At 38.0% G+C, this 13,754-nt stretch overlaps 1 protein-coding gene across 4 annotated transcripts in view; it reads right to left on the reverse strand.

The window, feature by feature from the left end:
• The window catches only part of LOC134801033 (uncharacterized), a 338,387-nt gene that overhangs the window by 284,245 nt on the left and 40,388 nt on the right, over positions 1 to 13,754 (reverse strand). For 3 of the 4 annotated variants that reach the window (XM_063773540.1, XM_063773543.1, XM_063773542.1), the window contains 4 exons: positions 12,587 to 12,800; positions 5,667 to 5,794; positions 3,628 to 3,952; positions 1,386 to 1,710 (listed from right to left, as the gene is read on the reverse strand). In XM_063773540.1, coding sequence (XP_063629610.1) covers positions 3,872 to 3,952; positions 5,667 to 5,794; positions 12,587 to 12,800 — 423 coding nt within the window. In that variant the 3' untranslated portion in view covers positions 1,386 to 1,710; positions 3,628 to 3,871. Of the gene's footprint in view, positions 1 to 1,385; positions 1,711 to 3,627; positions 3,953 to 5,666; positions 5,795 to 12,586; positions 12,801 to 13,754 lie in introns of those variants that run through there. The other variant, XM_063773541.1, reaches the window with a different exon arrangement.

Raw genomic sequence — 13,754 nt, forward strand, 5'->3', positions numbered from 1 at the left:
AATACCTAATTAGCTATTATATCACACCAAACACAGAGCTCTATAAATTGCACACCTTCAATTGATTTTACAACCGCTTTGTTGCCCATCCACTCCCACGCCCACCGCTAGACAGCTGCTAGGCGCCCGGATTAATTAATAATGATAGTATGGCATACTAACTAGAGGGATTTCGTTACTCTATAAATTGCATACCTATTTCCGTGGCTAGCTCTTAGACTATATAGGTTGACAGTTCAGTATAGTTTGAAAAAATTAGTTCCAGTGAAATTCCGCAACATGGCGCGTGATCATATATTCCTAGTCTGGCTTTAGTTATTTGTCAGGCAAAGTTGTGTTTTATATTATTAGAAGTTAGAATATCTTCCAATTGCGTTACCTACTGAATAAAAGAACGTTTTCAGTCAATTATTTATTTTATTCCATTTTATTTAAACTTATTATGAGTGAATTGCAAAAACATTGTACATAGTTAAGCACCTGTAAAGTCTATTAAAGTTAATTGATTCCATTGTGTTACCACAGTTAAGCCATTTCTATTTAAGTTCGATGCATGAAAGTCTATTAGTGTATGCTATAGACTTATATGTGTACGAATTAAGTACAATAAAACAATACAATTTACATAGTTAATTTTCGTAACACAAATGAATCAATTAAGTTAAGACTAATCACAGCTTCTTAACTGCGCTTAATTACGTACATTTTTTTGCATTTCACTTTTAAAACTTAGGATGGGATACACTGATACATATTTACACGATCACAACCGCTTATACATGAATCTAAATAATTGAGGTCAATCAACTTTATTTTGTACGTCGTTACCATGGTTACCTATCTTGGACAACAGTGTAACTCCTCGAACACTATAGGCGGGTAATAAGTACCTATTTATGTAAAAATTGAAACATAAATAAACAATTTTTTCCAGAAATTATACTTTTAGTTTATGGGAATATAAGTTATACAAAATTATTGCATATTTTATCTAATGAACAATTTGATTTTTGTGGGTCATTACCCTATGTTTGATTATGTTATGAAACATAAGTGTGGCTTACCTGCTGGTCCTTATGCTACACCTGCAAGGACCTTTTTATCTGAATTTCTATTGGAATTTCAGATGGAAATATCCTTATTGCACTTGAAGCTTAACGATCCTTTAGGCGTGGAACGCCACAAATAACAATTTTTCTTAACGCCATTTTTTTCCACGAGACGAGGAAATAGAATAACATCAACAAAAAGTTGATTGACCATTTAATTTGATACTTAATAATTAAGATTAATGAAACAGATAAGAAAGTCGCCATAAAAAATGAGAACAATGTTTCAGAAAATGTTAAACATGAGAGGATTTGTTTTAACTGAGCGAAATTACCTAAAATGTTTATATTTTGTCTTTATCCAGGCAAATGCTTTAAAAAGTAATGTTTGAGCAGAGATACTAAAGGAGAAAAACAGGATGTATAAAAATGCCTAAAGTTATTTCTTAAATAAGAGTCAGAAAAGGAAAATATGCGATATTCTAGCACCAATGTCCAGCAAAAATATAATTTACCCTTAAGTACTTTAAAACTAAGTAAGTACACAAATTAAATCTATTTATTTCAGTCACATAATAAAATGATTCCGTCACATATTAAAATTAGGATTTTTAGGTAGAATGTAAAATTTCTTTGAGTAACTTATGTACGTAAAATCTATCTATATATATAAATGCAAGTGTCCTGACTGACTGACTGACTGACTGACTGACTGACTGATTCATCAACGCAGAGCCGAAACTACAAAAGATAGAAAGTTGAAATTTTCACACCAGATTACATTTATAAAGTGTACAAGAGATAAGAAGCGATTTTGAGAAATTCAACCCCTAAGGGGGTTAAAAAGGGGATGAAAGTTTGTATGGGGTTCAAGTTTTATTTTAAGCTAGGAATTTGAAACTTCGTAAAAAGATATATTATTAAAATACACGAAAACTAATTTCAGCGTTTTTGAAAATTCATCCCTTAAGGTGGTGAAAAAGGGGTTGAAAGTTTGTATGGATATCAAAAATTATTTCGAGCGCGGGACTTGAATCTTTGTATTTGGGGATATTATTAGAAGACAAGAAAAGTAATTACAGCGTTTTGTAAAATTCATCCCCTAACAGGGTTAAAAAGGGGTTCAAAGTTTGAATCCATTACAAATGCTTTGAAACTTCTTAGAAAGGCATAATAGCCGATTACAAAAAAAAGTAATTGCCAGGTTTTTGAAAATTTAACCCCTAAGGGGGTTAAAAAGGGGATGAAATTTCGACATAGGGTGCAAATTTTATTTTAAGCTAGGAACTTGAAACTTTGTAAAAAGGTATTAAATTAAAATATAAGAAAACTAATTTCAGCGTTTTTGAAAATTCATCCCCTAAGGTGGTGAAAAAGGGGTTGAAAGTTTGTATGGATATCAAACATTTTTTCGAGCGCGGGACTTGAATCTTTGTATTTGGGGATATTATTAGAAGACAAGAAAAGTAATTTCAGCGTTTTGTAAAATTCATCCTCTAACAGGGATAAAAAGGGGTTGAAAGTTTGAATCCATTACAAATGCTTTGAAACTTCTTAGAAAGGCATAACAGCCGATTACAAAAAAAAGTAATTGCAACGTTTTTGGAAATTCAACCCCTAAGGGGGGTTACAAATGGGATGAAAGTTCGTCTTGGGGTGCAAATTTTATTTTAAGCTAGGAACTTGAAACTTTGCAATAAGGTATTAAATTAAAATACAAGAAAACTAATTCCAGCGTTTTTGAAAATTCATCCCCTAAGGTGGTGAAAAGGGGGTTGAAAGTTTGTATGGATTTCAAACATTTTTTCGAACGCGGGACTTGAATCTTTGTATTTGGGGATATTATTAGAAGGCAAGAAAAGTAATTTCAGCGTTTTGTAAAATGTATCGCCTAAAAGGGTTAAAAGGGGGTTTAAAGTTTGAATCCATTACAAATGCTTTGAAACTTCTTAGAAAGGCATAATAGCCGATTACGAAAAAAGTAATTGCAAGGTTTTTGGAAATTCAACCCCTAAGGGGGTTAAAAAGGGGATAAAAGTTCGTCTTGGGATGCAAATTTAATTTTAAGCTAGGAACTTGAAACTATGCAAAAAGGTATTAAATTCCAAAACAAGAAAACGAATTTAAGCATTTATTAAAATTCATCCCCCAAGGTCGTGAGAAAGGGGTTGAAAGTTTGTATGGAGATCAAATATTTTGTGAGTGCGGAACTTCAATCTTTGTATAAGGGCATATTATTAGAATACAAAAAAAGTAATTTCAGGGTTTTTAAAAATTCATTCCTTAAAAGGGTTAAAAGGGGGTTGAAAATTTGTATTGGGTCAAGTTTTATTTTAAGCTAGGAATATTTAATTTCGTAAAAACTTATTTCATTAAAAGAGAAGATAACTAATTTCAGCGTTTGTCTAAATTCATCCCTTAAGGTGGTGAAAAAGGGGATGAAAGTTTGTATGAACGTCAAACATTTTTTTAAGTGCGGGACTTGAATCGTTGTATAAGAGCATATTATTAGAATGCAAGAAAAGTAACGCGGAAAAGTAGTCCACGCGGACGAAGTCGCGGGCAACAGCTAGTCTACCATAAATATTATTTTACATTGCAAAACTACATTTTCAAAATATAATATAATGATTTAAATTATTAAAATAATAATAAATATTATTATTATGTCTATATATTATGTCTCAATCTCAATTCACTGTGTTCCCTGTACTAAATAAAAAAAATCTAAAACTCGTAAGCGATTATCGACTCTTGTCCTATTAAATAAGGTTTAAATTCGATAAGCATGGGCGGCGAGTGTTGCCACCTATAAAATTAGTTTATAATTCACTGTGGTATACTTCTGTGGTGACCTTCAGTTCGTGTTCGTGGAACGAAGCACAGTCTGCGGGGTACTTTGCCTGCAAATAGAAAAAAAAAATGAGTATACGTAAAAGTATCCTCGTAAGAAACGGCCATTTATACGATTTTTAATTTTTCTCATCACCTATTCGAAAAAGGGCTTTTTCTTCCCCGCTAGGAGGGATCAAAGTGGCACTTTTCTTCCCTGCTAGGAGGGATCAAAGTTGTACTTTTCAAGGACACGATTTTTTTTTTCTTGCATACTATTTTTTTTTGGTCAAATAATACATATACTTGGTCAAGCAGATCTTGTCAGTAGAAAAGGGCGGGAAATTTGAAAATTGTAGGCGCGAAGGGATATCGTCCCATAGAAAATATGAATTTCGCGCCTTTTTTTACTGACAAGATTTGTTTGACCAGCTTTATTTTGGAACATAACAATTTCCTCATAGTTGATGTGAAAAGCATTAGGTATGTGTCACACGGTATCAAAATTATTGTCTTGGGCGTTAACACTTGAATCCCTCATTACGCTCAGGATTCTACTTTAGAATCCATCGCTTAATTCAGGATTCAATGTACGCCCTTGACGGAAATGTATCATTTTGATCCCTTGTAGCACAAACTACTATAGAACTTTACTTACTTTCCTACTTTAATACCTAAGTGTTCAAAATTCGAATTGAATTTGTACAAGTACAAATAGGTACGCGGGGTCTTTTGAGGTTTTTATTTCATTAATCATTACACAGCACTGGCTAATCTTATGCAAAATAGTGATTCATTTTTATAATTATCGGATGGACAATGGATTATCTGTCACTAAATAAACTAATCATAAGTACATCCGTCTGAAAACTTGGTGAAGATTCGGTGAGAATTCACTATGAATGCCCCGTCATTATTATACCTTTAAATGTAAGTTTAATGTACCTAATTGGGTGCCCTAGAAACCAGCGCCGTGTCTTACAGACACTGCTTAAAACTGGTACTTACCAAGAAATTTGTAACGTGAAGCCAGCAAATACTAGAACTTTACTGTATCTAAAGCTCAGAAACGTTGCTATAAAGCGGCGTATTTAAATTCGCTCCACAAAGGGTTTAAATTACTCTCTATTAGTTTGCTCAGTGAATCTTTGAACTCCACCACTTTCGCACTTATTGCTGGGAAACAAGCAATCTGGGTTTTAAATGAATTTCTATGAAATTAAGGAAAGGCGGGTGGTACCTAATTAAAACAGCAGGTACGGTCAAAAGAATTTAAATACCTACACATTATGTACTTTGTCACAGTGACAATACTATGAGGTTTCAAGCGATTTTCATATTGATTGTCACTGTGAAATTTGTACGAATTGGGTCGGAAATTAAATAATTCTTTGACTGTACTTTAACTGGAAATAAACGGTGTTATTCGTATTCACTAGACAGCGTTATTTTATCAGTCGACTGTAAAAATATGGGTGCACAAATCATCTCAAAAATATGTCCCATTCCCATAGCTCTCAGCGAATTAAGAACTATGGGACATATTTTTGAATAAGTTGGCTACACCCATATTTTTACAGTTGACTGTACCTACCGAGATCTTGGAAAGTGGATACTTGTGTACGTCGCCATCAAATATAGGTGAGCAGCCGAGGTGCTCAAAAATATCTGAACACGCACTCTAACGCCTTAACAATAGAGACGTGTTCAGATATTTGTGATCACCTCAGCCACTCCGATATATCTGATGGCGAACATCAAGGATGAGCGACTTTGGTAATTCACCTCACAGTTGACATCGCTTTGGATCGCGTTGTAAAGGTCCCAGAATCCTTTCCCATTTTGGAAGCTTAGCGCGGCCGACGCCGCCATACTGGCTACCTTTGTGAGACCCGCCTTGAAGCCGGGTAGTCCTGAAAAAAGATTGGCACGATTAGTAACAGTTAGACCCTACTAGATGGCGTGCTCAAATCACTGCACCTATAAATAAATAATAAATAAATAAATAAATATTATAGGACATTTTTACACAAATTGACTAAGCCCCACGGTAAGCTCAAGAAAGCTTGTGTTGTGGGTACTCAGACAACGATATAATTATATAATATATAAATACTTAAATACATAGAAAACAACCATGACTCAGGAACAAATATCTGTATCGTCATACAAATAAATGCCCTTACCAGGATTCGAACCCGGGACCATCGGCTTCATAGGCAGGGTCACTACCCACTAGGCCAGACCGGTTGTCAGCTAGATTTTGCAATTAAAACCTATGCAATTAAAACTGCACGAGGCCATGCGCTTGGCGAAGAATATAAGCCCATGGTGGAACCTGGTACCTATTCAACAGAAAGACATGATGTTACGATCCGCAGCATTGAGGGACCGACTGAAGATGAAGAAACATAGGTAGGTTTAATTACGTCCGGTACCTATAACAGAGATATGCAAACAGACAAAATCTAACTTATTGCAACAAATTACTGACTTAATCATTGAGTTTGTAATACTAACCCAAAAAAAGGGTGTATATTAATTTATATCGGGTAAATAAAAAGGATTTTTTTATGAGGCACTTAAAAACAGAATTCTGTTTCAAGCGGGCTAGCACATGATTGGCGCGACAGTAGGTATCTCGCGGCGATCTCGCCGCAAGAGTCTAGGAAAGGGTAGTCTATCTAGACTACCCGTCCCTCTTTTATTAACATAGTTAGAAAAAAACGGGTAGTCTATCTCGCCGCGAGATACTGTCGCGCCAATCATGTGCTAGGCCTACTGTATGTTCTAGTATGCCGACCCCGGTATCTCCTTATTTAGGACTAGCTGTGCCCGCGGCTCCGCCCGCGTGGAATTCGGTCTGTTCTATTTCTCTCCCTCTCCCCTGGAGGCGGAACTTGAAGTAAAGTTGACAGATGGATATGCTAGAGGACTGTAGTCCAGATAAAATATTTTACAATTAGGTACCACAAAATACAACTACATTCCAAAATCAATAGTTTTTTTCGCCCTTATTCAAATTTTACACGTGCTTTAAACGACAGAGTAGTAGGTGTATATCGGACGATACAGTAAGGTATACGCGCGCCAGCGAAAGCGAAGCGGCCTGTCTGGTTAGAGCGCCACTCACCGTGGTCTTCTTCCTAGACTCCTGAGGAAGACCACGTGCCCCTTGTAACCACAATGCGTTGCGAGACTTTCGCGAATCATTCGATTTTTTTCGGGAAGGCATGGTAATACGTATAAAATGCGAGTCCCAAATCGTTTGACTCCGAAAACGACCCGTGCCGGATTAAGATATTTTGATGCCCTAAGCATTTCTAGACCATGGTGCCCCCTCTCCCTAGGGTTATCAAGATTATATTGAATTTTTTTGGTAAATTGAGTGACGTTCATTGCCGCATTATAGCCGAGTATGGAAATCAGTCACATCATTTTATCACGAAAATTGACAGTCCTGCAGCAGTCACGTTGTCACGTTGCAACAGAGTAATGCTGCAGCAGTCGCCACCCGAATATCACCTTTATCATAACTTAGAATGTTATTGAAAACGCGAGCGAAGCGAGCGCGAAAATTTTTCGATATAAAAACGCAATTTGATAGACAGTTATACATTTTTACTTTTAGTATGGAAATCAGTCACATCATTTTATCACGAAAATTGACAGTGCTGCAGCAGTAACGTTTCAACAGAGTACTCGTAATGCTGCTGCAGTTGCCACCCGAATATCACCTTTATCATATCATAGAATGTAATTGAAAGCGCGACCGAAGCGAGCGCGAAAAATTTTTCGATATAAAAAACGCAATTTGATAGACAGTTGTACATTTTTACTTTTAGTCCCAACCAGGCGCGAATTCAGGATTTCAAACAGAGAAGGGATGGGCCAGTTTTCTATCAGCCTAGCTTCGCATAGGGCTCGATATTTAAGGGTCTCAGCGAGGTTGTTTTCATACATAAAAGATGCAAGAAAGCAGAGCTTGGAATTGACCAAGTGAATTGAATTGGCGAAATGTGAGCAAGGCAGAAGGCCCAGCTGCGAAAGAGGAAAGCTTGGATTTGGATCTACGGGTTTACTAATATGTGGCCGAAAATTGTATGGCAAATTATCACCACCCAAACTATTTTTCCCATAGATATTATTATTATTTGTATCTCCGTTACAAACTCTCGGGTTTTTAAGCCCGGTCATTTATAAGGCGTGCGTGGGGATATAGATCCAACACGTAGAGGCCGTTTGGAGAGCTTTGATGTCATGTAGAACGCCTGCTGGAACCCATTCACGGGTACATAAATAGATACCCGTAAACCGGTTTCAGCAGGCATTGGGAGCTATTATAGAAAAATGGAAAGAGTCCTGGTCTATGGTTTAAATTTGGGTGGAAAATAAATCTGGGCTATTGCTAAGAGTTCCGGACACCTGCCATAACATTGTGTTATACAGTGTTATCGAGGCAGGCGGTGACTCGCCACTCGTTATTATTATTATTATTATTATTTGTATTATTTGGCAAAACTATCAGATGGCAGACCAATGTTTCGCATATATAACATGTCGCAAATGATTATTTACAATATTATTGTATGGCAAAATATTTAGTTGGTCATGTTTCAAAATGTCTTTTATTGTTATGTCGAATGTATTGATAGGCATAAATTATTTTTCGCCTAATATTGTGAATAACCTACCTGTCCCTGGGAGCAGATTCGTTTTTAGGGTCATAAAAAAAAATAACCCTAACCTACCTTCCTACCTATCTCTGGGAGCAGTCTCGTTTTACGGGTCATAAAAAAATAACCCTAACCTAATTATCTCTGGGAGCAGATTCGTTTTTAGGGTCACCAAAAAAAAAAAAACCCTAACCTACCTATCTCTGGGAGCAGATTCGTTTTTAGGGTCATCAAAAAAAAATAACCCTAACCTATCTATCTCTGGGAGCAGATTCGTTTTTAGGGTCACCAAAAAAAATAACCCTAACCGACCTATCTCTGGGAGCAGTTTCGTATTTAGGGTCATCAAAAAAAAATAACCCTAACCTACCTATCTCTGGGAGCAGTTTCGTTTTACGGGTCATAAAAAAAAATAACCATAACCTGCCTATCTCTGGGAGCAATTTCGTTTTTAGGGTCTTAAAAAAAATAACCATAACCTACCTATCTCTGGGAGCAGTTTCGTTTTACGGGTCATAAAAAAAATGCTAAATATAGTTGTGATCCAATAATAAGTATGAGAAATTTCAATTTGGGCAAACGTTATTTAACAATAAATAGTTAGGTATAATAAAACATTTGCTTAGTAACTATTTTTCTAAATAAATCGTGGTAAAATGAACATCTGCTAAATAAAATTGTGTTCAAATAAAAATTATGCTAAATAATAATATGCTAAGCATTGGTTTGCCAACTAAAAGTACTGCAATAAGTTGGTTGGGAAGTGAAATTAGGCGAAAAATATTTCGGCGAGATGGCAGTACTTACACCGGATCTACGCCCAAGTGTAATTAAGGCAGAAGATCAACTTTGCCGTAAGGCAGAAGGCCTCGCATAAGACCTCACGCGGAACTGCAAAAGAGTGGCTTGAAATTGAATTTATGCATGTAATCACGACTCTTCTACTGCTTGCTCTTTGGCTTCACTCGAAAGCGCTACTTGATAGGATTCTTTTAGTTTTCGGCTTTCACGGGGCCCCTGAGACCTAACTGCCAAAGTGTTATCACTTTGACAGTTAGGTCTCAGGATCGCGGCTAAGGAGCAACTCGCCTTGGCCGACAAATCTGCCGTGCAAGACAGCAAATTCGCTATAAAATCGGTAACATATGTCGATAAAATCGGCTGGCCGCAAGCCCGTAAGCAAGATTTTTTCCATGACTTTAAGGGCCTCCGCGTAAGGTCAAATCAAATGCCTACGTTGGAGATGTTCATACGTATCCTCACTCTCTTACTTTTAGTATGGAAGTCAGTCACGTCATGTTATCACGAAAATTTACAGTGCTGCAGCAGTAACGTTGCAACAGAGTAATGCTGCTGCAGTTGCCACCCGAATAGCACCTTTATCGTGTCTTAGAAAGTTATTGAAAACGCGAGCGAAGCGAGCGCGAAATTTTTTCGATATAAAAAACGCAATTTGATAGACAGTTGTACATTTTTACTTTTCGTCCCAACCAGGCGCGAAAAAGTTTGCCCCTCTTTCCTAAGTAGCGCCATAAGATTCAGGGGCAAACTTAAGTCAATCCAGTGTTGTGGCTACCCCCCCTTTTAGGGGTTGAATTTTTATAGCCTATAACCTGGCCGGGGATTTTCTCGAGAGATTAGTAAAGTTTTCATCAAAATCCGTTCAGCCGTTTTCACGTGATGCGCGTTCAAATAAACAGACAAACAGATAAACCGATAAACAGACAAACAGACAAAAATTCTAAAAACTGTTGGAACGTGTTCTGTTATCGATTCTAAGTATCCCCAGCCAATTTTTTTTCGAATATCTTCCATGTACAGACTTTCGACCCTCTTCAGCTTTATTATATGTATAGATAGATGATTTTAGCTGCTATTAGTAGTTTTAGTATTGTCTTCTCTTGCCTGTCCTGGTCATTAGGGTGGTTCACGTTTGTATGGGAAAAATTCAAACTCTAGCTAGAAGAAGCGGCACCCCCTCATTTTGTTACACTTGTTATGTTGACAAAATACGCCAAGTTTTGTAATCCTATCTCAACTACAAGGGGGTGCTCAAATACTTTGAAATTTTTCAAAGTTGTATGAAATAAAAAAAAAAAAACAAGTTATTATTTTTTAGATTTTTATGTAAGTAGTAGTTTTAACATTATTTGAAAGTGTGATTTAAAAGTTATTAAGTAAAAAAAACATTTTTGTTACTATTTTTTATGATTTTTTAGGTGAAATTCAAAAAATCTTAGTTTTGAAAAATTATAATAAATAGTAATAAAAATGTTTTTCTACTTCAAAACTTATAAATCACATGAGCAAATAGTGTGAAACCAGATACTTAAATAAAATTCTGAATAATAAATACCTTTTTTTTGGATTTAATACAAGTGTGAAAATTTTCAAAGTGGTTGAGCACCCCCTTGTAGTTGAGATAAAATTACGAAACTTAGTGTATTTTATCAGCATAATAAGTGTAACAAAATAAGGGGGTGCCCCGTAGGAAAAAAAAATGTTTTTGAACCACCCTATACTGGTCATGGTGTCTAATAACCAGGTAGGATAAAATGCTCTTGGCAATGCGGCGCCGCCACTGAATGCTTGTAAGCTCTGGCCAGGCTAGCGGGGGTCGCTTGAGCCATCTTCTGGGTTTATTAAGAAGAATTCTTTGGCTACAATTATATCCAACTTACCTTGCTTGTCTTGGTCATGGTGCCTGTTAACCAGACACATCAGATGTTCCTGGCAATGCGGTGCAGCCACTGAATGCTTGTAAGCTCTGGCCAGGCTAGCGGGGGTCGCTTGAGCCATCTTCTGGGTTTATTAAGAAGAATTCTTTGGCTACAATTATATCCAACTTACCTTGCTTGTCTTGGTCATGGTGCCTGTCAACCAGACACATCAGATGTCCCTGGCAGTGCGGTGCAGCCACTGAATGCTTGTAAGCTCTGGCCAGGCTAGCGGGGTCGCTTGAGCCGTCTTCTGGGTTTATTAAGAAGAATTCTTTGGCTACAATTATATCCAACTTACCTTGCTTGTCTTGGTCATGGTGCCTGTTAACCAGACACATCACATGTTCCTGGCAGTGCGGTGCAGCCACTGAATGCTTGTAAGCTCTGGCCAGGCTAGCGGGGTCGCTTGAGCCGTCTTCTGGGTTTATTAAGAAGAATTCTTTGGCTACAATTATATCCAACTTACCTTGCTTGTCTTGGTCATGGTGCCTGTTAACCAGACACATCACATGTTCCTGGCAGTGCGGTGCATCCACTGAATGCTTGTAAGCTCTGGCCAGGCTAGCGGGGGTCGCTTGAGCCATCTTCTGGGTTTATTAAGAATAATTCTTTGGCTACAATTATATCCAACTTACCTTGCTTGTCTTGGTCATGGTGCCTGTTAACCAGACACATCACATGTTCCTGGCAGTGCGGTGCAGCCACTGAATGCTTGTAAGCTCTGGCCAGGCTAGCGGGGTCGCTTGAGCCGTCTTCTGGGTTTATTAAGAAGAATTCTTTGGCTACAATTATATCCAACTTACCTTGCTTGTCTTGGTCATGGTGCCTGTTAACCAGACACATCACATGTTCCTGGCAGTGCGGTGCAGCCACTGAATGCTTGTAAGCTCTGGCCAGGCTAGCGGGGTCGCTTGAGCCGTCTTCTGGGTTTATTAAGAAGAATTCTTTGGCTACAATTATATCCAACTTACCTTGCTTGTCTTGGTCATGGTGCCTGTTAACCAGACACATCACATGTTCCTGGCAGTGCGGTGCATCCACTGAATGCTTGTAAGCTCTGGCCAGGCTAGCGGGGGTCGCTTGAGCCATCTTCTGGGTTTATTAAGAAGAATTCTTTGGCTACAATTATATCCAACTTACCTTGCTTGTCTTGGTCATGGTGCCTGTTAACCAGACACATCACATGTTCCTGGCAGTGCGGTGCATCCACTGAATGCTTGTAAGCTCTGGCCAGGCTAGCGGGGGTCGCTTGAGCCATCTTCTGGGTTTATTAAGAATAATTCTTTGGCTACAATTATATCCAACTTACCTTGCTTGTCCTGGTCATGGTGCCTGTTAACAAGACACATCAGATGCTCCTGGCAGTGCGGTGCAGCCACAGAATGCTTGTAAGCTCTGTAGACCCTCAGGATTGGCTCAATGATCTCCAAATTGAGTGTGTCTGTCACGCGGTCCGCGAGAGCGTTGTAGTCCCCGCGGCTGGTCAGGCTGGCTGAGGTCGCTTGAGCCATCTTCAGGGTTTGCTGCGGAGGGATTTTTATATTAATTATGTTGTTCTGGAGACCTTGGGGAAAGTCATAACCTTCAGGTAAAAATGACGATAGTTTTCAGGTAAAAGAACAGTCGCAATAAAATGGATTTTTGAATTTTGAAAGGCCTTTATAGGATTCAATAGGACTTAGAAGAGAAGAGAATAACGTAGAACTGTAAAAGACGTTTCTTAGCCATAAGACATGTTGTCTTCGGCTCATTAACATATAGGTAAGTTACCTATTTTAAAGTTTAATTTTCTCTGTTGGTGAACAATCAAGAACATTTTGTGTTGTTTGTACCTATTGCTCCAAATGTCACCCCGAATCCTGATTCCTGACTGAAGTCATGCATGCTTTGTGGCATGAAAACGCTGCAGGCAAGGTGCCTGGTAGAGGACAGCGTGAAGCGCACTTCGCACATACATAATATAAGTAAATGTAGGTACCTAGGTTGACTACACCTGTGACATGCTCACATGAGAGCGCAAGAACATCCCTCTCACTAACCAACCCCGTTGCCATAGCTAAAAGCTGCCAGACTAAAATGATAGAGTTACACCAAGAAAAGTCTGCAGCGATTTTGATAGCCCACGCAGGGCAAGTGTTATTTATAAGTCATAATTTCACAGAAGTTTGACGTTTAAAAGAACACTAGCACTGCGTAGGCTATCAAAATCGCTGCAGACTTTTCTTGGTCTAACTCTAATATAGTTTGGCCCAGGACTGTCTCAGATAATTATACAGTATTTGTCTTACAGATTGTTGTGAGGAATGTCAACATAAAGTATTAACATTTATCTTACACCGCTCGAAATATCTTGAGCGATTTATCACGCAAATAACATATTTATTAGGTTTGTGTAATTGGAGGAGATCAAGTTCTAGATGAGCGACTGAATATAGATCTTCGGACTTAAGGGGCTACCCCACGCCAATGACCTTCGA

Source organism: Cydia splendana, chromosome 21 (assembly GCF_910591565.1).
Source record: "Cydia splendana chromosome 21, ilCydSple1.2, whole genome shotgun sequence".
Lineage (NCBI taxonomy): Eukaryota > Metazoa > Arthropoda > Insecta > Lepidoptera > Tortricidae > Cydia > Cydia splendana.